General features: G+C 37.3%; 1 protein-coding gene across 2 annotated transcripts in view; it reads right to left on the reverse strand.

The window, feature by feature from the left end:
• The window catches only part of Eip93F (Ecdysone-induced protein 93F), a 56685-nt gene continuing 29589 nt past the window's right edge, over positions 1-27096 (reverse strand). Inside the window, exons 6-10 of one of the 2 annotated variants that reach the window (XM_018455477.1) lie at positions 22623-23046; positions 18676-18913; positions 16169-17021; positions 14627-15917; positions 1-13 (exon numbers count right to left, since the gene is read on the reverse strand). In XM_018455477.1, the coding sequence (XP_018310979.1) occupies positions 14633-15917; positions 16169-17021; positions 18676-18913; positions 22623-23046 (2800 nt within the window). In that variant the 3' untranslated portion in view covers positions 1-13; positions 14627-14632. Of the gene's footprint in view, positions 14-10980; positions 11548-14626; positions 15918-16168; positions 17022-18675; positions 18914-22622; positions 23047-27096 lie in introns of those variants that run through there. The other variant, XM_018455476.1, reaches the window with a different exon arrangement.

A 27096-nucleotide genomic window follows, 5' to 3' on the forward strand; every position in this document is an offset into this window, starting at 1 on the left:
GGCCCGTCTGTTACTGTAAGGAGACGACTGGTATCGGGAGGCTGTTGCAATGTTGTTGTAGCTGTAATGTTAGAGAGCAGACTGCGTGTACTGTTATTTCTGGTATGCTGTTTCGCGTGTCGCCGAGTATGCGAATGCGGCCGGGGGAATTAGCTGTGGATGAAAGCTGTAATAAGAGCGTGGGATTGCGCGGAGGTTTCCATTGGCGGGGGGTTAATCCTGTTGTAAGGGTTGTTTGGGGTAGTGCGGAGGAAGGGCTCGGGGACCTTCCGAGGATCGGATGCTTAGTTTCCTTAAATCACCTCTCCCTCGATTATAGTCACTTTTCTTAATTAACCATTAAAACCATTGTTGCCCGTAAAGGAGACCCGACCTGACTGCTTTCGGAATTGTCTTCGCCGAGACCGAACAGCGAAAAGCACGCGCGAGACGAGAGAACTTACGCGTTTTTTTTCTCTCAGCGTGTGTATATGTCTTTTGATTGATTTATTACCGGTGATTCAGCGTACTTGGTCCGTAAACTAATTGGTCGTACTTTGAAGCTCTCCGGCGTATTCAGGTCTACGACGTTTTGGTACTAACATTTGATTAGAGTACCGACGATCGATTTTCCGATATGTAATTCGATTTTATTAATTAAAGAATGTGCTTACCTCTGCACACTCATGTGTTTTCAAATAATAGCAAAAATTAAAAAAAAACGTCTAAAGATTAGAATTTAGTTAATTGGAATTTATTTCAAAGTAAAGGCATGAAAATGCCTTTACCCTTTCGATGAGCTCTAAATATATTATTTTTTAGACAAAAATAAGAAATAGATTTTTTATACGTGCCCATTTGCCCATTTGTTTAAAGGACGAAACATTTCTTTAAAAAAAGTCGGTTTCAAAATTCAATTTAAAAGCGAATATTGCCAAAACTGTGAAAGAAAAAATGTTCGTGTGAAATAAAAATTGAATGGAGTGCCTAATATAATTAAAAAATATTTTTTATTCTTTTGTATACGTCTTTTGTATCACTACTTCACTTTCTTTTCAAAATTTTAATCAAATTAAAGGTTATTTTAAACGAATTCAATCAAAGTTATTTTCCGAAATATTATCATGAATGAATTACAATCGCCTCTGTATGCCTCTATACTCTATATTCGTACTCATTTATGTACTCAATTCTTTACACAACATGGTCGCATTTTCGCGTAACAAAAGATAAAGATAGAAACAAATCTATTTTGGGAACGTTTCTGCATATAATAACGGAAGTTTTTATCGCGCACGACTAGACAACACTTACAGAACATTGAATTAGATCATAGCGTTGAGATTGAAAGTCAAATAACTGAATGACACACGCAGCGAAATTATGCACATTTTTTATGTAACAACATCAATTGAATTATGCAGATGCAAAAACTATGATGTTGCATTGATATTAATTACATGATACTTTCATGTACAAAAAATCATATGAAATTGTAGATTGTTTTTAATGTCATATTGTTTTAATTCAAAACCAACGAGATAAATCAAATCATAAAAAATTGTAGGTCGAAGACGATCGAAGGTAAAAGGAATATTGAAACTAAGATTGGTAGATAATGTAGATATATGTCACTGAATAAGCAGTAATATAAAATGTTGTCACTAAGCAAATGTTATCAGTACACGACATCGTGTTTCAGTCACTTCGACTCTGTAAGTCTGATATTTAAAAATTTATTTTAATATTTACACCTCTCGTATAATTTTATTTTCAGCTTGTAAAAATAAGTTAATATATGAAATTCTTATTTATCGCGTTTTTATTATAGTACTACAATATATGTATATTACATATACTTTAAAAATAAATTAAAATATTTATTTTAAATATTCAAATAATATAATATAAGAATAAAATAAAGTATTATTATTTTTTAAATTATTATTTTTATCTTAAAAGAGGTGTATATGTCTACAATTGTATAATTTTTAAGGTAAAATGCAATTCAATCCGTAAAAAGTGTTAAAGTTGCCTGAAACTTCTATTACAAATATATAGAAACAGAAATAAAAGAAAATATGCTATAAGAAATATATGAGAACAGATTTTTAATTGAAGAAAAAAAGTCTCTTGATATTTTTTGAAAATTCTTTTGATATTCCAAAAGCAGAATTAATAGAACAAGAATAAAAAAAGAAAGATCGATCATGAAGAAATATAGTATGTAAAATTATGATATGCAATCGAATATAAATAAGAGCCGTGGAATATCAGAAACTTGATGATACAGTCAAAGTCACGCGACAACGTAAAACATAGATTTCAGAAGGTAACATTACTACTCTAATTACAAATATGGATGGAACAAGTAAGGAGATATATGTAGAACTAAATTGGAGAAACTGAAAGAAATTTTATCGTACACATTAAATAAATTCCAAAAAAGTCTATTAGAGAAAGGAGTAATTATTATTGCTCGATGGATCCTCAAAGCACAACAAAAGATTAACGTTCCAGGATTTACAGCACCACATCAATAGATAAAAAATTTAAGATAGTACAATGTTATACTCAAAGTCACAAAATTTTTAATAAAAAAAACTATTCAATTAAAAGAATATTTAGAAGCAGACAGAAATAAGTTTATTGAAAATGTTAAATATTATATTACACGTTATAAATTTCCAAAAATTCGCAAGGCGTGTAATATAACATTTAACATTTTCAATAAATTTATTGCTTTCTGCTTCCAAATGTTCTTTCAATTGAATAATTTTTTTCTTACAAATTTGTGACTTGGAATACAATATTGTGCCATCTTAAGCTTTTTTACTTATTGATGCGATACTGTAAATCCTGGAAAATTAATCTCCTGTTGCGCTTTGAAGATCCTCATCGAGCAATATCACTGTTATAAATAATAACTGCTACTTTCTCTAGACTTTCTTGGAATTTATTTAATGTGTACGATGAAATTCTTGTCAACTTCTCTAATGTAGTTCTGATCTTGTTTACTTTTTCTTTCCATCTTCGTAATTAGTATAGTGATATTACTTTCCAAAATTTATGTTTTACGTTATCAAGCCTAACGGTATTATCAGATTTCCACGGCTTTTCTTTTATATTTCTGTTTTCCATATTTTTATATTTTGACTGGTATATATATATATATATCTCTCCATTTATAAATTTTGATTAAAACAATACTCTTTATTCTATTCTTCCTGTTCTATTAATTTTACTTCTTGTATAGCAAAAGAATTATCAAAATCAAGAAATTCTTCTTCTTAAATTTTAAATTTATTCCTTATACATTTCTTGTAGCATATTTTCTATTTTCTTGTTTATTTCTATTTCTGTGTTTGTAATAGGAATTTCAATCAAATTGAAATAAAAAGCAGTAAATAGCAGCATTACTATATTTTTCATTACTATATTTTTTAAATTGAATTTTATCTTAAAAATATTATACATAATAAATTGTAGAGATATACTACACATCTTTTAAAATAAAAATATTAATTATATTTAAGAAATATTAACACTTTATTTTATATGCTTATTGTATTTAAAGTGACAAATATATATATTATATAGTATATATTGTATCTTTTTGAATCTTTATTCTCTCCGTGAAAAACTCAAGAATAAAAACAATTGTATATAATGTAAAACATTTGTATATTATTTACGACGTCTGTTATATGTTTTTCCACAAAAATAATACCAAATTAAGTACCAAAAGATATGTTTACGTAATAATAAAAACGCGACAAATAAGAATTTCATATAATTTATTTTTACAAGTTAAAAATAAAATTATTATGTGTGTAAAGTATAAATATTAGTATAAATTTTTCAAATATCAATATACTTATAAAATCGTAGCGTAGAGACTAATACTCGATGTCGGGTATTGAATTAACATTCGTATAGCGACAACATTTTTGCTATTGCTTATCCAACAATATATGCCTTCATTGTGTGTCAACTTTATTTCCAACATTCTCATAATCATTCATTTTTTACCTTCAGTAGTTTTTAACTTTTAATTTTTATTCTATTCTTTGTGATTTGATTTCTCTCGTTGGTTTTAAACCAAAGCAACATTAAAAAATTTACAATTTCGTAAGATACTAATTTCATTTGTATATGAAACAATTCATATAATTAATATAAATGTAACATATATTCCAGTTTTTGTATCTACATAATTCAACTAATGATGTCACATAAAAAAATGTGTACAATTTCGTTGTACCTGCATTATTCAATTTTTATTTAAACCATTTTTACCTATCTCTCATAGCAGACAATATATTCAAAATAAAATAACCGATTTTTGTTTAAAGGTGTTGCACCTCTTAAAAGTGTAAAATATAAAAAAGGGGACGTATAAAAAAACTCGTCTTTCATTTTTATCTAAAAAAAACAACATATTCAAAGCTTATTAAGATCGAAGGAGGACACTTCTGTCCATTCCTTGTCAAATATTTTTATGATGTATCTTTAAATGTTTGTTACGATCGAATCTCGTTACATTTTTCACGTAAACTCGATAATATTACGTGATATAAATAATAACAGAAATATTAGATAACTTTTGTTTCCTCGACAGTATCGGCACTCGTCGTCGACGAAAAAGTTCTCGTCTCTACGATATGGCTCGGCTTATTATGATCTTGGCGATTTGCGCAGCTAGGCCGGGTCTGGCGATAGTGATAGCATATAGAAAAAGAAGAACACGATATATAAACAACCAAAGCGCCAAACTACGAGTACCATCGATGCTAGCTGCGTAGTACCAGCGCCATTTACCTAATCGTTACTAGTCGAAAAGTCTAGGCTGAGTCGGTGCCGAAAACGATCGCCTCCGATCGGCCTTTTAGCGAGAATGAGATCTACGACTGTCGAAAACATAATTTCGATACTTTTATAAATCAGATAATTTTTTCTTTCGTAACAATTTTAAAATCACATATAAATATTGAAGATTAAAAAATGTTTTGCGAATTATTAACAGATCGACTTTAATTTAGCCGATAGCGAAGAAGCTAAAAAAAATTAAAAAATCGATATGCCAATTTGTTCTATTTTTGTAGTTGATTATACACAGTAAATTAACAGATAAGTCATTGTACATATATAATCTAATCAGTGCATGAAGAATTATCAAGCCTGTTATTTCACGCGATTTTGCTTCTTGCAATTCGGGAAGTAGAATTAGCTCGTATTCATTTTAGCTAATTAAAAATGCAAGAAAAGTAAAATTTTGTCTTTGAAGGATGTCTCGGGATTATCCGAATAGCACGGAAACGAAATATAAAACGAAAATATACAATCTCGCGGAGAGCTCGTTCATTTCCAGCTGTCGCGAGTTGCACTCGGGGATACTCTCGGCAGTCGCGATACGAAGGAGCTTTCGCCTTCTTCGCGCCCTCGGAGACGAGATTTCAGCACCGGTTTCCCCATGTTGCCATTCTCGCGTTCAAATCTTCCGACTTGCTCGTCGTATATCTATCTACCCTATCTATGATACGTGTATCCGCGGTCCGACGTCGAGACGACGGTGGCGATTCGCCCAGTTGAACACAATTCGGTCGGTACTCCGTTTCTATTTTTTTCCTCTCTTAATTTATTTTACGGTCTCCAACACGCGTGCGGTCGATCAACGTATACGACGCTGCTTGCTCATCGAACCTTTTTGTGCCTTTAGAGTCACTTCGTGACTGAAAAAAGCTTACGGATTACAAGCTTATTAAAGCCGATCAGGAAGGTACCGAGTCCTCGACCGACAACGGAGGAGACTTTTTCGATTTACTACATTGGTTCAGGCGAACTCGCGTGGACTTGTCGGCTCGTGAACGCGCGCGGATCTTCCTCCAAATTTTAGATTATCTATTTATATTTCCTCCAATTTTTTCATTAACTAATAACTCATCATGATGTGTTTCTATATATTTTTATATATGTAGGTATATAATATTTTGTAATTTAAAATTGATAAATATAATACACAAATTGTTTCTTGCCAACGGAATAAATCGTGTTATTATTAACAACCACGGATTATTAACAATCACGCGGACAAAAGATTTGTATAAAGATAGGCATTATAATGGTTCATTTTAATAAAATTTAATTCCAATCACACACACAAGTAAGTCTACGCTTTCAATCAGATAAATATTATTTTTACAAATAGGCAAATATTAATTTCCAATCAAATAAATATCTTTCCTATTATAATGATACGCTTTTGATGGTAATTTCACAGGAATCGTATTTTTAAATAATAAAAAATTATACTTGATTCATGAGTAATTAATATTTTTTCAAAAAAAAGCATAACTTAAAAATAAAGCAAAGATCATTAATAATGAACACGAAATTATGACGATGGCGATGGACGAATATCATCCCTGGAGTGAAACTCGAGCGAGATCAATCACACGGAATAATCCTGGTTATCTCAATGGTATCAGGGAATAGAAACACGAATACGTAGCCGGTAATTTAGATTAAGCACAAAATGATTTTTCTTTGCTACACGTCTAAGTGTATCATCAATTTTAAAGGAAGATCCGCGCGTACGCGAGGGAAGACCTTTTTTTGTCGAATCGACGTCGGTCGCTTGATTGCGTATATATGTCTCGTGTGTGTGTTTGTGTATTCATGTATGCGTGTGTGCTTATGTGTGCGTGTATCCCTATATGAATGACAGGCCAGCTCTTCGTTGATCACGAAAATCCCAACATTCGAGAATGCGCGTGAATTGAAAATAGAATTTAAAAAACGGTAACTTAGCGCGTAACAGCTCGTTTTACTCCATTTTTTTCTCAACGTGTCTCGCGTGTACGTGTGTATGTGTATGTGTGTGTATTTAATGAGTGAATGAGTGTGGGTGTGGATCCTGTTCGTGTACCTAATTGCACTTATTCGAAAAAACGGAACATAAGGTTGAACACAAGATGGCGGCCGGACGGCCCTGGAACGTATGTGTAGGTAATATACACCCTTGTTTAAATTTACTTTAATAAGAAACTCTATATACCGCTTTTGTCTCTATCGCGTTCGCTGTTGTCGCCCTCGGTCAAGCGCGCTCGAACTAAATCCGTTTGTTGCTACGATAGTCTCATCTATTTTCATTCGTGCTACTGTGCAAGTCGTAAAAACGTAACTTCATAACTTAGGCACAATTTGGAACTGTTTAGACCATTTTCACACGACCCCGTCTGCTGACGTCCGTGTGTACGTTGAGTGTGGAGACAAGACATTCTATTTACGATGCCGATGATAAAAGTAACACATAATATCAAAAATTATTTGAAAATAAAAATACTGACAAAATTAAATGTTTCAATCTTGATATACTCTTTTAGATTAAGTAACTGATTGTAGTACAATAATTTCTTTATTGTTATCACACATTTTTTAACAAGTTTAGTAATTTAGAAATAGCTGAAATACTTTCCAACATTTTTTACACGTTTATACTCGTATTTAAAATAATATATATTACATAAAATATATATGTAATACCTTTACTATTAAAATTTAAATTTCTAAATAAACTCATTGCCTCGAAAATAAAAAATAAATATTCTCAAATAAATTAGCATTTTGTTGAGGTGTTTTTTATTAAATTATTAGCGGATTATATATAATTAATAAAGAGCAAGCAGATAATGAGGCCGAATGAAATTTAATCATTTATTTAAGGAAGCAAGTCATAAATGTCTCTTTGTGCTCACATTCGTGACACACGAGCGTCTCTCGCTGGAACCATACCAAACGTGACAATATTGTGAGGTAGCTGACATTGAGCCGTTTCAGGGCCAATCGGACCAAATCTTCCAGTTTTCCATTATTCAGAATCGCGTTCGAATCCCATTCTACCTTCACGCGAACTGAAAGGGCGCCCGAGAGGATCTCAATTCTCTCTCTCTCCTTTCCCCTTACAAAGAAGCGAATGGAGAAAGAGAACGTGAGAATCCCTTCGTTTCCTCTCGTTTTGCCGATCGAGGCCTGATAAAAGCGGAAAGAGCACGCGCGCGAGAACGTAAAAAGATGTGCAAATGAAAACGCAAAAACGGGAATCTTTGGACCCGACTTTCCGAGCGATGCCCGCCATCTTGGTCCCGTCTGACCACCGGTGTGGATCAACGTAATTTCGCGATCACGCTTCTTCCGTCTTCCTTCCTTCCTATTTATCTATCTATCTATCTCGCTCTCTTTCACTCTTTTTTTTACTCTCGCTCTCTTTCTCCCCCTATCTTTCCCCTACTTGCTCGTTTTGTCCCGTTAATTCCCGGTTTGCCTTCTTACTCGTTTTTACTTTGTTTCGCGCACACCATAATTACAATAGTCTTTATTCTTTTTTTATATATATAATATATATATAATATATATCCGTAATCTTATTACATATATACTAGCTGGTTACAATAATTTGTGAAAAATATACATCAAAATTTTGTTACTTTTTACATCACAGATATTTTAATATAATATATCATCTTTTAATTCTTAAAGATTTCTGTACCTCCCCGTATATTCGACCAATCCGTCACTCGCCGGATTGTTTAGCGTATCGCCCGCGACGAAGGAAGAGACGACAGGATGTACAAGCGCGAACGGAGCGAAGAACTAAAGGATTCTTTTGAATTCTTCGATCGCGAAGAACAAACTTACATATTAAGGTATTTTTTATGCATGCGTTTTATTGTATCGCAGTACCATAATTACCGTGTATTTCAAATAAAAAAATTTCTAAGGTAACAAATATCTAAAAAAACATAACGGAGGGGCATCTAAAAAACATCCTGATCTTTCGAATGTCTTTTAGACGCCTTTCGCATTTCTTCTAGATTTTTGCATTTTCTTCGAATAATAATTTCGAATATGCATTTTAAAGATAACGTTACAGAAAACGTTGAATTTCTTAGCAATTGTCTTCAGAATCGAACGAGAATTACTATTGCATGGCACACGAATAGAAACGCGTGCATAAAAGAAACCTTAAGCTCGACTTCTCAATAACGGAGAACAACGATACGATTTCGATTTGAGAAAAACTTCCGTCGTGCCTTCGTCCCGCCACCTCTCCCAGAAAATAAAGAACGGAAAGATCGACAGTGCTTCAACAATCGCGTCTACAACGGTACATGCCTAGCCTCGAGTTCTCTCATATCCCTTTCCCCGACGATCGCGCGTAGCAAATTTCTAAAGAGAGAACGACAGTTTCTCTATAGATTTTACTCGAAGAAAGTCGCCAAAAAGATAGACAAATATCTCCCTCGACGTCAATAATCCCTCCCTTCTTGCGTGAAGGAACGAGACCTTCTCTCGCGTCTCATCGATCGCTCGTCCGGATGGCGATCGCGCTTTATCGCGAAATCGCATGGGTGTTTCATAAGTATCGCGCCAGTATGAGAATCTTCGACGTTGCCGCGAGAGAAAAAAGTGACGTATGTATATGCGGGCGTCTGTAGGTAGTCTAAACTGTTATGGCAGACACGTCAACGTGTCGTTGGGAGATCATTACGCGGACGTATCGTTAATTACGTCGATCGTACTAATTGTCGCGACCTAATCGTCCCATCCTAAACTACACGAGCGAGCCTTAAGGTGAACGCACATAGAAGTAAAAGTAGTAAACAGTAAGACATACGAAGTAGGCAATTAACATTGCCAGTATATCTATACATATGAAAGATGGCGGTTTTACGTCTTACTGCTTACTGCTTACTTCTACTTCTATGTGCGTTCACCTTTACGCGTATTATTCTTCAGTCCGCGTCGTCGAAAATCGCCTCCTTGGTTGCAACGTACACGTATAATACGTGCCTTGCATGATTAATGATTAATTTCACCAATACGTTACAGTCTACATTTTTTTAAATTTATAACACGCATATATAACAAATATTTTCAAAAAATATAGTTAATCATTTTCAAAGAATTTTAATTACACAAACAACAAATTATTATTTGATTTCACCGAATATTAATTATACTAGATTTATGAAGACTTCTAATGAAAGGACTCCAATTATATTCATTGCCTAATTTTAACCATTCTTAATTGCAATGTATTAACATTACTCTCTTATTCCGGTCAATTTTCGTCTAGCTAACGAATGTGTAAAATTACAGGTACCAATTGAATAACACATTCTATAGAGAGAAAACCACCAATAATTTGATCGTCGTCTGCTTCCCGAATTTGATCCAATTACAAGCAATACGATGAAAAGGACAGGTATCCGTAGCAACTGCGAATTATTTTCGGCGACACGGACGTCGGACGCGAATAGTCTCGTTTGTCCCACATTTGCCTGCGCGCTTTCTAACTTCCCTTGATGTATCACCTTTTCTTTCGCGATAAAAAAGAAATGCCGAAAGACGTACCGCGTTGCACCAAATGGATCGTGGAGATTTGAGATCCGCCGATTATAGACCGCACTAAAACGTCGCGACGAAACATCGTAACCGTAATTGAATTAACGACAATCATAGTGTACGCACGTTTACTATCATCCGCACGATAAATATCATTTTTTCACATCTAACGATAAATCTTTCGATAAAGGGTATCGGGCTTGAATTTTTGGGTGTATCGGTGATGCGAATTTGCGGGTATATAGGTTCTGGGTGGGCTCTGGGTTGTGGGAGGATGATAAGGAGATAAGTGAGTTAGTGGTCGGAACAAGTGTATAAACATATTTCCCTCCTTTTCGCATAATAATGCCTGGTGAACGTTTAGAAAAAGACTTCGAGGCATCGAATAGATCAGATCACACCGGGTGATTTATATACTTCATCGAAGGTGTGTCTGTGAGGAAGTGAGGAGTAGGTGAGGAATAAAAGGGAAGAGAGACACAGGCGGTGGTGTGGTGGTGGACAGTTAAAAAGTGACTTAGCGGACACAGGGCGAAGGAAGGTTTAAATTTACGTTTACACACAATCATAATTAGCTTGCATTTCGCTTTGTTGCTGTTCAGCTTGTTTTTTTTTAACCCTAAGGAGACCTTAACGTTTACACTCAATAACTTGTTTCCGCGTTTACGCGCGCTTTCTTTAAAGTTACATTATTCACGGTTTTTTGCTTTAAATAGGGTAAATTTTAAGTTTAGTTCCAAAAAACACCGAGAGAGTAGCCTTGCCTATATGGTTTACTTTTTTCGTAGGTATAATTTTTTTTGCATTAATAAGGAATTTTTGCATTTTTAAAACACCGAACATACATGCCTTATATTTTATGTACAGCCTAGAGTCTTTCAGTCGTTACTTTTAAAGAGAGTCATGAGATGAGTACGTGTGGATCATCCTTTTTCGTTTCTGCTGCTCTATCCTCCTCTTTTCTGTATTTATTCGCGTCATTTTCCCGCAACTACGCTTGACTATGCGAGAAAAATAGGAAATCCTGGCCCGCACTACAGTACCATTTTATTTTTCTTTTTGTCGCCGTTTTCTCGCGTTCGTCTGGCCTCCGATCCTTCCTACTCCGACTTTCGTCTCTGTCAATTTCGTCTTGGTCCAACGATCTGCCTGCTATATTAACTGAAATGACGAAATCATCATTTTACTAATCGCGGATCATCTCTCTATAAAATCCAATTTTATCCGAAAGTGATGCGACGCCAGTCGCGCACGTCGTTAAATTATTTAAGAAATATAAGAAAATTTCAACTTTTAATTATACAACTTGGATATTTTGTTATAAGGATATTTCTTTAAAAAATATATATTAATTATAAGTAAAGTTAACCATAAATTTCAATGGAATTGTCTTCAATATACACATAGCTGAAATTGAAAATATTTTTTTAAGTCTAGATTACAAATACGTTTATTCTAATTAAATTATCATCTTAATTGAATTATCAGACAAAATTTTGACTAAAAATCGTATCGACGTTTGCATTTAAAATTTCTTGCTTACGATAATTATCAATTGGTAAAAATTCAGACTTTCATCAAAATTCAAAAAAGTTTACACCGAATTTAAAAATTTATCGTATAAAATTTATCTTAACTCTCGAGTATGGTTTCTGTATCACAATCGCGAGCATAACTGGACGTGCATGACCGTGTGAATTCGCAGAAAACCGAATGAGAGAGACGTGTGGTCGCTTGAAACGTCGATGTTCGTCATTCGTTCGATATTCGTTCGATATTCGTGTCGTCGTTACTTCAAACCGACGGCGGACAATCGAGGCGCGCTCGAAGTGTCTGCCCAAAATCTGTCCCGACGCGTTACGATGAGTCTGCTGGTTCCTAATGCATATATATCCCTCGCGGAAACCGCGATGTGTGAGAAACGAAAACAGAGATTAAAACATTCCTAGATTTAGTAAGTCTTTTCTTTTGCAAAGAAACGATACAACACTGCCTCCGCTCACGCTGCTGCAACCGCAGCTTCTTTTTATCTCTTTTTTTTCTCTTCTTCTCCTCTACGCAGTAGAAAATTTGTATTCGTATCAAAAAGTGGGCGTCTCGCGCTTTAAGAAAAACGTCTGCGCTTCCGGTATCGGAGAAATCGAATCGAGAGCCGGCGCGCGCGCGCTGCAACAGTATCCTTTCCTCTTATTCCATGTTCTGATTTTGAATTTGTATCTTTCTAGCTCTACCTGGATTCGGACCGCGATTTAATTCCATTACGCGACGCCGAAAGACCGCGATCTTCGTGGCCGTAATTGCTCAATCACAAAAAAGAGCTTATGGAATTATTTTCTTCTTCAAATTATCTATGTAAAACAGGGGATTAAAACTGCATATACGAGTACAACAACTGAGAAATCTCTAACTTGATATTATTTTAATGCTATTTTTAATATTGATAAATTCTTAAAATAAATCCTTTTTATTTTTTTTATGTGTCGAAAAACTCGAAATACTTTATGCTTATTTAAAAGATATTATAATTATAAAAAACATTAGAAAAATTAGAATCTTTCACACTGTTCGTTATACATACAGATCCTCCGTAAAAAAAAGAATTCTATAGACAAACAAACGTAGGCATTTGAATGTGCCATTACATTGATCAAGAACATTACTCACAATTTTGTAGGCAATTCTCAACAACGAAGATCACATCTCGGTACTTTTTTTGCATTCCCCCCATTTTGCCGCGTTCACGCCCGAAACGTGTGACGCGTTCACGTCAAACGCTGGCCTCGAAATGATCGAGATTATAGAAATATTGTCGCCTCGTGAAAAAGAAAAACGCGTCAACTGCGCGCGCCAACAAAAGCCTTGGCTCGTTCTCGCTTCGCACACGTTCGTAATGACCAAAAAATATATGTATATATAATATATTATTCCTTATATAATTATGTCGCTTCCTTAGTTAAGTAGTGTTTAAATAGTAGATAATAAGTTTTTTTTTCTTTTTGCATTAGGTAATTTTACACTCATAGAGGAAAAAATATGCTGTCGCGTCGGCATTTTTGTTCCATCGTTTGACCTTTCGTCGTCGTCAACCGATTGATAGTGGTTGCAGTAATTAATAATCGTAATAATAATCATCGAACGGCTAACATTTTCGCGTTGCATATGTCCACGTGTGCATCACACGGCGTTGCGACCAAGCATCCTTCAACCGTCAAGTCCACGACGGTCGCGGGACTTAACGGATTCGTGTGTATCCGACTCCGGGTCACCGCGTCTATCATAGAAATGAATTTCGCATCGGCGCAAAATACCGTAATCCGCGATGCGATTCGGCGATGCTTGACGGAAAGGTAAGATTTCGGGCAACGCCGCTGTAACGACATGTGGACGCGCGCAACGCCTAAATATCTCGTTATGTTCCCCATTTTTGTATACTCGCGTATATGTACTCGTTTGTATATTATATGTAGGTGTGTGTGAAAGATATTTGTGTGTAAAGTGTCTCGTGGAATGTCGGGCTCGTAGAAACGCGGTCAGAATGGGTCCTTGCGTCTACTAAAGTGTGTCGCGTGTGAACAGTCGGCACGATGAACATGTCGCGTGTGTCTTTTATCCATTACGTTCTCGGTATACTCCGGTGCGAAATGTATTTTCGCCGTAAATCGAAAGGGTTTTCCTACACGCGCGCCTAATACCAGGTTGGCCAGGGGCCGTGGGCCAGCCGGACGCGGGTTCGTACGGCGGGTACGCGCTAACTGGTGGAATCGCAGTGGGTTTACGGTAGGTTGTGCTTAGCATTTATGCATCGCCACTTTTCGTTCTCCCCTTCTTGCACTGGACTTGCCTCGCAACGTTCGAGGTTTCTTCCGGTCCAAAAAAAATCGAAATAGAAAGGTTGTGGAGGAGCAGGTAAGAGGGGGGTGGGGGGTGGGATAATCGAGGGTACTATCGGCGTCGGCGACGGTATTCGAGGATTCCCTTCGTCCCTGTGCTCGAATCGATCATTCGGCGAGAGGAGATTTTTTTACCTCCTGAATCCGTCTCTCTTGCCCCGACACGGGCGAGATTGGGAAAATTGTGGGAGCGCGAAGGGAAACCCCGTTCGCGGCGCGCAACAACGAGAAGGCGCACGGGTTCGGTGCGTGTGAGAGATCTGGGCGGGAATGTGAGTTTACTGTATATGGGTCTTTTCATTTGTTTACTGTACTCATAACTGTATACTTTACTGATAACTGATACTGACTTTCGTCTACTCTACGGAGTCCTCCATGCTGAGCGCGGTGCCGCGCTGCTCCGCCGCTGCCGCCGGCTGCTGGCTGTTAGTCGGCTCGCCGGATCTGCTGCTCGCGGTGTTGTAGCCCCTCTGCAGTTGCACGACCAGCCCGCTCACGGCAGCATATTCCTTTTGTTGTTGCTGCGGCTGAGTCTTCTGGCTCGAATGATCTACTATAAGCTTACTATCACAGGCACTTTTTTTGTCAGTTGACGCGGCGTAGAGGTTGTGTAAGTCCGGGTAGTGATTCAGCTGTGGTTGCTGCTGCTGTTGCTGTTGCAGGTTCAGAGGTTGCTTCCGGTCGCGATCCTCCTGGCCGCCGTTATGAACCTCGCGCTCTCTGCTGCTGCGATCGATCCTCGAGTCACGGGTGCTGTCCTCGTCCCTGCTACCCGCTCGGGAAATCGACAGAGGTGTCGGTGGTGACGTCAGCCGATCGCTGCCGTCCTCCGTGCGACCTCTCTCCGACGGTGAAGGGCTAAGGTCAACCGTGGGCACGCGCTCCGGTCTCTCTGGCACCATCCTGCCCGTTGGTCCTCGATAACTTTCGTCCTCGCTACTGTCTTGCGCCATCCGCGGCAGCGGGGTCCTCCTCGAGTTTCTGCATAGCTGATCGATCAGGGTCTTGCTACTCATCGTCTCCGGGTGTTGCGATGACGACTGCTGTTGCTGGTTTCTCGCCTCCCCTATCGCCCGCTGGTCCCTTGGAATGCCTGTCTCAAGGCTCGACCTGATCAGATTGTCCAGGAAACTGCCGTTCGCCCCGGGCCCATCGTAAATGCTCTCCACCATGTCGCGCGGCGCCTTCGCAATCGAAGCGCTTCGAGAATTCGAAGTTCCGGCCGCGTCTGCCGTTCCGGATACGCCAACTCCATCTCGGTCTCGTTGCTGATGCTGCTGCTGTACCATCGTGGCGTTTCGTTGTTGCTCCTGCAGCCCGCGCATTCTCTGCGATGCGAAATATTGTTCCGGAAGGATCGGCACGTTCGGCGCGCCACCCATAAAGGGGGAGGGCATGAAGGGCGTCGGGTTCCAGAAGTTGAAGGGTCCGAATGGCAGGTGGGGCATGCCCTCCATGAACGGAGGCATTTTCAGTCCATTCGGACCGGGTATACCGCCGGGCGGTGTGAACGGTTTCTGCGGCTTCAGCTGCGGCTTCTTGTCAACGCCAGCAGTGCCCGGCCGCATCGCCGCGGCCGCTGCTGCCGCCGCTGCCGTCGTCGCAGTCTCCTTCGACTTATCGTCCGGTTGCTTCTGGTCCCTGCAGAAGAAAAGGAAGCTCAGATTAAAATTCCTAGCTTTTAATATAATAACATGTTCTTTATAATAATTTGCGACATATGGTTTAAAAAATATAATTTTTTTAATGACATGCTGAGATTTGTCACGTAGACATTATATCGTCCATGAACAATACCGATTATTTGTAACTTCACGGGTAAAAAAAAACAAGAAATATATATATATATAAGACGGATAAAATTCTTTTATCAAAACAACTAATCGACTTACCTCTTGCGCGGCCTCATGAGATGCCGCTCCTTGACTTTGTACTCAAGGGTGGAGTGCGGAACTCCGTAAAAGCTGCCAGCACGATGCACGCTCATCTCGCCGCGCTGAACTGCGCGTACCGCCTCGACAAGGCTATCCCTGTCGTAGTTTCTGTATTTTCCGCGTTTAGGTCTGGTGCCCTTGCCGCCAGTACCCGGTTTCGATTTGTTCGCCTCTTGCGTCTGCTGCTTCGATTGCGATTGCTGCGCCGGCGACTGCTGTTGTGGCGGCTGTGGAGGTGTATACCGACCCCTCTTGAACGGACTCGGATCTGTTATCATGGCCTGCTGCGATGGAACCACACCGGCTGGTATGCCAGCCGCGCTAGGCGTTTGACCCTCTTGGAACTTGACGCTGATGCTCTTGGCGATGACGTCGCGGAAATTGACGGCCACCGCTTTGCCTACCAGCGAATTCGTGGGGCTGCTGGTAGTGGAAAACGCTGGACTAGCTCGTTCCAGAAGGCCCGGACTCGAGGCGGCAGCCGCGAAGCTCTGGGCGAATGCGGCGGATGTCGGCTCGCCATTCTTGCTGGAACAGCCCGGCGTACTGGCGGGCTTGTAGGACGGAATTTTCAATATCGCTCTGCCCTGAGCGCTGTCGCTGGCTTCTTCCTCGATGTTGGGATTAAAGTCGTCGTTCGTCATGGGCCCTCGCTGCTGCTGCGACTGTGACTGCTGATGTGCACCGAGAGGATGGTGCTGATGGTGATGCGACTGTGACTGATCACCGTTCACGTTCTTGTTCAGCCTCTTGTCCTCGCTCATCAGCTTCCTCATTACTTCGGGTATGCGATAATCTCGCGTGTCCATGCCTACGTCATTATTACAATATTTGTAGTAGAGATTCATAAATGTCTATCGGTATTGGCAAATGCATACTCGTGAAGCTAATCAATAATAAGTAGTCGAAGGCCGAATAATGAGCAATAAAAATGTAGATACATTAAAGCAATTTAATTAGAAAAATTGTCTGTTTTTAAAATAACTAATAATATGTCATACTGGTAATAAAAAGGTAAATCAGTACCAACCAACCGTAATGTCTTTTCTCTTGCGTACCGATAATGATAGGGGATAATAGCGAGCTCATGAGTATGCCATAGGTCTGTTTATACATTATTTTGTTAAAGGTAAAATAGGTGGAACTTAGTATAAATTTAATCACAAGAATAAAATCCTCTTTCAGGATCTCAGTGTTTTTTTCTATATACATCTACCTATTGCCGATCTTCTAACTCTATCGGGATGTTAGTATAAAGAAAGATTTACATTCGAAAATATTAACAGATGAATCATAGATAAATCAGTTGTTTCTTTAAGGTAAATGTCCCAGTGACCGGACACATTTATACAAAATTTGTTATTATTAATCTCAAATGCTTTTTTAAATATAATATTATAATTTAATTGTGATTTTTAAATATAATTAAATTATAATATTGTAATAAAAAAAGGAATTTGAGATTAATAATAATAAATTTTGTATAAGTGTGTCCGGACATGTACGGTCACTGGAACGTTTACCTTACCTGAGAGAGAATTGTATAAATTGAAACTATTATTAACATGACTTTATGTGATAAAGGCAATTAGAATTTTATGTAGAAATTTCAAATAATATGAAAATATTTTAATACAGATTTAATGATGACTTCAACAAAAATCGTGATTATCTTGCATGTACAATATAATATTTTTTGTTTTTCTTCAGTGTTTGTCATAATTTCAAATACAGATGCAAGCTATTCAAATTAAATTGCAGTCTTCAAAGACAGAGAAAATATCGGCGAACTGATTAACTAGGGCCTGGCTTCTATCGATTTCAGAAGTCCTATTGTGGCGTAATACACTTTTCGGCTTTCCTCTCTTGACGCAGATTGGTTAGTCAATGGACAAAATAAACTAACGCTTGGAAATGACCCAAATGTCGAATATCAATATACTATATTATTTTATATATATACAAGTTAATTTTATAAATTTAAATCTCATAGGACCGACGCGTGAACTCACTAATAATATGAAATAAAGGCCTAATGCCGGTCGAAGCTAGATCTTAATTGCTTTTTAAATAATTCAAATGTGAATTATATATATACTATATATGTACTTGCGACTGTTGAGCATCAAAATATTTCAATAGTTTAGCTGCGTTTGTAAAGTCCGGAAAAATTTCGACGCGTAGTGAATATGACTACAAATATATATGCAAGTACATATATAATATAATATAATTATAAGTTAAATTTATATTATTACATTAATAAATATAAAAAAATTAATTGCTTCAAATTTAAAAAACATGAACATTATTAAGAATTTAATTGTAATCGGAACTTTGATAGACAATCAAAATTGCAATTCTTTGATAAAAATAAAGAATAAATTAACTCTTTAACTGATGAGCTTTTAAGCTATTTGCGATATCATTTTGTAATATTAAGGAACTTAGATGATTAATTTTACCTAATGGTGCAGCGGCAGCCAACATCTTTTGAATATAGGGACCGATGTTCGCGTGTTCCAATCCCGGCCATTCGGCTCCTGTCTCATGTCCTCGTTGCAACAAGTTTCTGAGGGAATCACCACCAGTTCCTTCGAGTGTAGAAAACCTCACGAGATCCTCCAACGACAGCAGAGGCTTCAACAGGGCCTTCTCGACTTCCTTCTCCTCTTCTGCACCGGATAATTCTTTGTCGTCCACCTGTTTTCAAAAAATCTCTTCTAGCATTTTCTGCATATTTTCAAGTACAAAAGAGCATCTAAATTGCAAATTACAGTCAAGCTGTCCTCTCGAGGAAAATAAAAGTAGAAACTTCCACCCCGTCTCCGAAGACGTGAGTAGAAGCATTGCTCTTCTCATTATCGATAGTCATTAAGTAACTATTACTGCTCATAAATATGACAACTTCTTGTTCGAGAGTGCTTCATCGAGAGGTGTGTGTCTGGAGTGTACGTGTATTTGTATCGTGTGTAGGTGTCAATTGTCCTTTGTGTAAATATATACAAAGTGTTTGCCATAAAGTGACCGCATTGCATATTTTTAAAAAATATCAAAATGGAGAAGAACGTAATGCTGGAAAAGGTGCTTTAAAGCTTTGAGGTACGTTGCACAGATGAATTTTACGTAAAAGAAATCATATGCGCCAGCTTTATTTTTTTTTAAGAATCTTGAAAATATCGCTTTAAAACTTTTTTATAAACTTTAACATTTAATTTATCATTTAAAAAAAAAACAAAACAAATCATCTTTACAGAAAGAACAAAATTGAAGATATCCTTTATTTATTTTTCTTCATCCTTCAATACTTAACATAAAATATTCAATTGAGTCACTTTACACAAACCACTCGGTACATGTATCTCCATCAAATGTAAAATAGCCAAGCACCATGCAGGAGAGCTGCTAATCAGTAAATGATATTTTCCAAAGCAGCGGCAAGTGTTTTACGGGAAAAATGCTCTCGATGCTCTCAACAGTCGGCCGGTAGACGATAATTGCGACTACCTTTCCCCTTCTAGTCCTCAATAAAAGGAAAAGAGGGCAGAATTCACGTAGAGAAAAGCTTATCTTCGGCGTGCATTTCGACGAGATACGCCGGAATTCAAGTATACAGATACCACTCGGGACTCGTTTAAGGCGCATGCATTGCACTAAAAGTGAAGCAACAGTCTTCTATGATGTTTGCTATGTATATAAACGCGCGGTACGCGATCGTATAAAATGCAAGCACGAAAAATGACTTTAACCGTTCTCATGCATAGACCGTGCTTGCAAGCTCGGCAAGTTATACCGTAAAATAACGCTTCTTAGTGCTCATATTAAGACAAAGTTTAGTCGGCAGACGATTTTAAGTAGCAACTATTATAACCAACAGACCGTGCGATACAGTTACAATTTTTAGAAAAGTACAATACGCAATGCAGGATATTTTCTCGATTAAGGAGATGATTCGTATTACGCAACAAACACCTCAAATTTAATTTCACAAAATTTTATGTTTTTTCAATCTTGCTGAATATTTTTTTTCCGATAAAAAAATATTATTCTATGTTCTAAATAGACTAAACACTTTTCTATATACTTTTCTGATATAAATCGAAAGTTTTTACACATTTTAATGTCCTCGGCATCTTCGATTACTTAATTGAAATCAATTCCCGTCCTACACATGCTAAAAAGAATTAATCATTATCAAATTGAGAATAAAGAATCGGTAAAAAAGACACAATCAGGTGATGAGGATTAAATTGGATCACCGCGTTTAATTTGCCGTAATCTTCAATCGTGCGACTGTTTCAAGGATGATCGGCGCGTTTACACTGAAATTGTGATCCGTCCATTTCAAAACAATTATTTGATTGGACGTCTCTATGCGGAGGATTGTATGCACGATACACATCGAGGATGCAGAGTGTCGAGGTCCAGAAGCGTACATTTATTAATTCCGTGGCGCGACTAAGCACCTTTAAGAACGAAAGAAAGATCGAGCCCGGACAAATTTTTCTTTCGTCTCGACACGACCTTCCCAAAAACTTACCTCGAATCTTGCAACCTCGCGGACACCAAGTTGCCGTGTGTTAAACTACAAATAGTGAGATAAAAAAAGTTAAACAGCCCATGCAAAAAACACTGGATACTACGGAGCATCACGGCGACCGATACGGAGCCGCGCAGACCATCGTTTCTTTCCTTCAGCATAAGATCACCGAACAAACGTACAGTTGCCGTTACCTTCTTCTATCAAATCGACATACCTTTCTCCTATATACTTTTTATTAATTGATCAGTATTGTGTAACATTAAAAAAGAATATTCTCTCTTCCCTATCTGAATTTCTTTCATGAATTATTTGTAAATTTAATAATTATACCTTTAAAAGCAAAAGTAAAAATAAAATAGATAGTGATTAGAAAAAAATATATAATATTCACATTATGAGACTATTATATTTAAACTTGATTTAATAATTTTTATCGAAATAAAAGTGAATATTATTTTATATATAAATACAAAATTTAGCAGAATGTAATTATAATCCAATGAAGCTACTTTTAAACTACATTAAATTATAATCACAGAAATTGCTGATCGACCGAATATAAATTGGGCGACTATAAGCGTTTCGTTTAGCGATACAAGACACTCGGTCCACGCGAGATCCACGATCGCCGTGCCAGAGGTATGTTTTGGGGAAGCTTCATTCGTTCTTCCTAACCAAAACCACACTTAAATACAAATGAACGGTATATATTCGCGAATTTTCCCAACGAGATTTCCCTCGTGCATCGTTCGATTTCCCACCCCCTTCCACGTTCCTCTGCATGGTAATAGGCCTATTTTGCCGCGTAAATCATGAAGACTTATTACTCGCACGCGGACGATTTAAGTCGTAAGATATCGTGTGTGATTTCTCGAGTGCCCGACAATGTTCTATAATCTATAACGTCGATAAATGACTTTGAAAATTACCGTGATTATAATTTTATACTTCTGAGAAAATTATCTAAGATAACATTTCTTTATATATCGTTTATCTTTCTAATTGATATCTTTGAAGATATTTTTCTTTTCAATCGATACATATTGTGCAAACTTATATAAAACATAACTCATAGATATTTATAATCATTATCGCAATGCATCTAACGACAAAAAATTGTTACAAGTTTCCTTTATAAAATCGTTAATCAATCTGATATCAATTTTTTCAACAAAAATCTAATCAGATACTACCTATCTTTATATCCTCTTATATTTCTTTTCATTTTTGGTGCTATATATTAACGTACAAATATTATGACACATCTCTTTCAAAATACAATATATCAGATAAAATGCTTGATTTATCTTTTTTCAACTTTTATAATATTTGTCTTTATGTGATTTATCGCCAATATGAATCCGATATGTAATTTGTAAATCAAACTAATATAAACAGCTATGTTAGTGATCATTAGGCACTTGCAATAGATCATGAAATACGCCGCGGTATCAACATTGACATTCCGCGTTATTTGAAACGAGTCAACGCAGCAACTCCGAAATCATTTTGTCGCGCTATCGATTTGTTTCCGGATGAGAAACATCGGACATCGATAACGGAAACTCCGAAGATAAAAAAAGATACACGATATAGCATCTTCGCGCGTCGCTTCGGTTCGTCGCATTCCCTCACGAGATTCCCCAGTCGCTGTCTATGCCAATTTGCATCCTCAGCTTTTCTACCCGACACGCGTGAAAGACCGGCGAGACTTCGGCACGTGTCGGTGGCACGTTTCCACTCCCCGCTCTCTGCATCTCGACCATTTTCACTGTTCTCTTTCTTTCCTTCTTTCTTTCTTTCTTTCTGTCTCTCTTTCTCTCTTTCTAGATCTCTAACTATCTTCCGTTGTCTGTCCCCAAAACCTACCTCGTCCACTTGCGGGGGCGGAGTGGTCGCGGAGGCGTTTTGGGTCGTATTTGGTGGTGTTGTAGTAGTAGTAGTAGTGGTGGTGGTGGTGGTGGTGATGGTGGTGGTGGTGGTGGCTGGGGCGCCGGGCTCGTGAGGGTGTGAATGGGTGCTAGTCAGGGACGCATCCCTTTCGCGTTCCATCGCGAGCTTGTAGACCTTGTTGCGCAGAGTACTACGCGGTATCCCGTAGATTACCGCTGCCCTCCGCGTGCCGAGCTTGCCGCTTTGGATGTCCCTGAGGGCGGCCTGCAGTTCCTCCTCGGTGTAAGTCCTCCTGCCGCCCCCGGCACCCACCACTGGAACACCACCGACGCCTGCCGCCGCCGCTGCCGCCGCGGTCACAACCGGTCCGGTCATTCGCGGTTTCGCGCGGTAACACGAGCTGAAACAGCATTAATCAACGTTATATCGAGGCCAGATGATGTTTTTGCTTGCAATGTTGAGAGCCGCTTGAAACGTAATTTTGGAATAGCATATAGCAAGGTACATAGAAATGAGCGCCGAATGAATGCTTGGTGAACCGAGTTTGCAATATCGCGTCTCTGGAACCTTCATCGTGTATTACAAATGTCTATATAAAGTATTGAGAGATGTCACGTAACGGAAACAATTCATTGAAATTCGCGTTGCTTGTCAATTGCATTTTATCATATAGGAAAACTTATTTTTGTGTCCCTCGAGTTTTCCATTTCGCTGGTCCGACATTTAAGATAGCTTCTATAACTATCCGTCAGTTATCATAACAGAAATCTCGTTTATTCTGTCGTGTACTAAAGTCAAAGAAAATTAATTTTAGTTTCCAAAACTGCGCATATAAAGAAAGAAAGAAGTAATATATTAAAAAATAGTATCGCCTAGAGAAAAAATCAATGTCGCATAAAATAATTTACTTAACTGTTCTTCTGATTTCCTTTTATCGATAAAAAATACAATAATATATTTCGCGGAATATTATAATATATTTTTCATTTGTATTCTCTTTAGAAATGTTATGAAAGAATTATGAATATATCTAGTTGAGACATAGTTTGAAGATGAAACATTCAAACAGCAAACCTTGTAAACAAGCGAGTAGCCAAGAGACTGCGTGGTTCGATACTCGTTCGATTGGCCAATGGACGCGTCCGATATTCACTCGAGCTTCATGTATATGTAACAAAGTCAGATTATTCAGCGTTTCTCGTAATGCAGACTCACGTGTATCCACGTTTCCTAGACTAACTCGAGAAACAACCCGCATCAAATGGCCACGTGGCCATCCCGACGCTTGCACGTGTTTAGCGTCATGCCAATGGCGAATTGCGAATCCGTATAGCTTTGATCCTGGCTTCGGGGGACATCAAGCCATGTAAATTAAGTTTTTCAAACGAACAGGCTGAAAAACGTGTTAACTCGGCAATTTCTCGTATTGCATATAATCGATTTCTGGCCAGAAAAAGCGAGCATTTATGCTTCTTTAAACACGTAATTCATTTACATAAATATCATTTCGCAGTACAATTATATAAACAAGATTTATTTATGATAAGATGAAAATTAAAATACCGGTTAAATTGCTAGGAGGCACAAATCGTGTATAAATATATTTATTATATGTGTTTATTAGAATTTTCTTTTTATTGCTATCATAAATTTTCATATCATCGCCATTTCCTGTAATACACTATGTTTACAAGACAATTTTGTTGTTAATTATTCTAAAATATCTATGACGTAAAACATTCATTACTGTCAACTTCCTTTTATAAAAATAAATCTTATTCTATCGGATTACAATAAAGAAACAGATAAAAATAAATAATTACATAATACTAATTCAGAGTGCATAACATCTTTAAATATCTATATATATTATATATATATATATATATATATAATCATCCTGCATAAATATGCCTTGCTTCACGTGAATTACCATTCGCACAATCGTAAACAAAGTGACAAAATCAAAGTCAAAGTCACAAAATCAAAAATAGATTTCAATTCTGATCTTTGAGCGTGTACGTCAATCTTTGAGAAGAAGGCTCGATGGATGTATCATGGCGCAAGGTGGACATTTTCAACAATTGTTTTCTAATTGTTTTATTTCATCAGAAGAACTGAAGTCTGTTTTTTTTGTTTTTCTGTTTTTGACTAGCTTTTTACTAGTTCAAGCTGTATTTCTTTCAAATAAACAGATTATTACTACACGTTTAAATTTGTTTATTTCGGAAACTAAGCCGTTTAGGACACATGTTTATATGGACTTTTTTACTTGAAATAAACCAAAGAATCGCTCTGTTGAGTATGGCAACATACTTGTATGGCAACTCTCTAACACCCTGTATATGCATATATATATAGAGGTATGTATATGATACATGATTCAACTTTAATAAAAATCTAGAGACGGTATCAAAAAATTTATAAAAGATAATAAAAACTTTCCTCTTAGCTATTTTTATGCAACAATAAATTTTCTCAATCATCCCAAGAACTAAATGTTGTTTACATCTAATCACCTCGCGCTAAATAACACGAAGAATAACAATTTTAGGTGCGAAAGCATCCAGTAATATTTCGCGCTCGCATAAAAGAACGCGACGTGGCACGAAGGTGATGGATATCGGGTCGGTGTAATTTGTCATGGAGCGCAACGATAAGATTAGGCGTAAGAAATCATCGCGAGCTTCGCGCTCCCCTTTCGCCGTCCCACCCCCGCTTGCACTATGGAGCCCTCCTTTGCAAGTTCGTCGACCTGTGTCGCTGATAAAAGTGCATTTCGTCCGACGCTGGCCTGCTGGATAGGTCCCGCTACGTCAGTAGTCATCGACCGGCGCTGATTTATCTGCAATTTTTGTTTGTTGGCTCGTCTGTGGTTTTACGCGACGATACGCGCTACGTTCAACGCCGTCGGAAACTCGGTCCGCGTTCCATGTGCGTTTCAGGTTCAACGTTTCACAAGTAATGTCGTCGCATAATTTCGAAGAGAACGGTATTCGTATCCGCCAAATAAAACGACGTGTATCTAACCGCAAGGAATTTAGACTCCATCATCGATTCATTTCCGTAAAAACGTGTACCTTCGCGCCGCAGACTCCTTGTCGCACACCTCCGCAAAAGAAACACTGTATCGCGCGTTATACTTTCAATGTAATATAGCAATTTGTGTCAAGAACGAATTCCTTAACTTAAGTAACAGATTTATCTCTATGCAACAATGTAAAATTCCTCAAACATGCGAGAAGTCTTTAGCAAAGTTGTTAAAAACAAATATTAAAACAGACATCTTCAACGTCAACATATTTACGGATGCCGGAAACCAAGGTTTCATGATCAAACTGGATGGTTCAGTTTAGTAAATTCTGGCATAAATCACAAGGCTCACGCAATCGCGAACCAGATAGTCGTAATCTTGTCCTTCGCAGCGGCGTCAATATCTCTTTGGCCAGCGAACCTTCTCCAAAGCCTTCTACGAACCGGTTTTACTTCAGTACCCGGTGTCTGGTTTTATTGCAGCTCGCCTATTTTTCCAGTATCGCGGACGCGCGCAAGTGCGAACTGTACGTCTAATTTCGCTTCTTCGTGGCTACTTGCCACGAGAAGACACGATCTTAAATCTAACCAATCGACTCGTATTTCTCAGATTACATCTCTAAGAAATTTATATTATTAGTATTTTGCTTTAAAACATAGAACAAAAATATGAAATATTCATCAAGATTAGTATATATACAATCTGATTAAAAAATGTTTGCAATAAAATATTTAAAATAATTACAACATATAATAATAATAATAACAGCTTTTTGGTTTAATATTGTTTATGCAACAAATTTTAGTTCAGTCTCATACATAGATGAAACAGATGTGATAACAGCATAAAAAAATTGAAACAAAAATCGCGACATAATAATGTAAATGGCAGTGTTTAGAGGAAAGTATGAAATTAGTCAAACTAGTCTAATTACGCAATGTCCGTTTATAGACGATGCTAAGTACCTTGAATTTGTCTACTTTGTAGCACCAAAGTAGAATAGAAAAACTTAACGTGCCTATCGCATGAATTTAATAAGTATTACGCTATGAGTGCATTAATGGTCTAACAACCCACGCAATTTTCGCGTTATTAGAAATTTTATATGTAATCGTATTTAAACAAATAACTAAGTTTTTATATTACGAATTTATTTACAAACAGAATTAAAAGAAAGGCAAAAATTTTCTATGATTAATATCTCTAAAATATATTGAGTTTAAAATGTGGATTCTCCCAATAAACTATATGAACGATATTGTAGTGCGAATTAGTAAATATACACAAAAAGAATTTTTGATGAAGTATCTAAAAATTCAGCTAGATATAGATCTGAAAATAATTTGAACCATTAAAATAATTATGTAGGATACTTAAACTGGTTGCTAGAATGTTAAAACTTTTTGTAGTACTGTC

This window comes from Mycetomoellerius zeteki, unplaced genomic scaffold (genome assembly GCF_001594055.1).
Source record: "Mycetomoellerius zeteki isolate Tzet28-1 unplaced genomic scaffold, Tzet1.0 scaffold481, whole genome shotgun sequence".
In the NCBI taxonomy this organism is placed as follows: Eukaryota; Metazoa; Arthropoda; class Insecta; order Hymenoptera; family Formicidae; genus Mycetomoellerius; species Mycetomoellerius zeteki.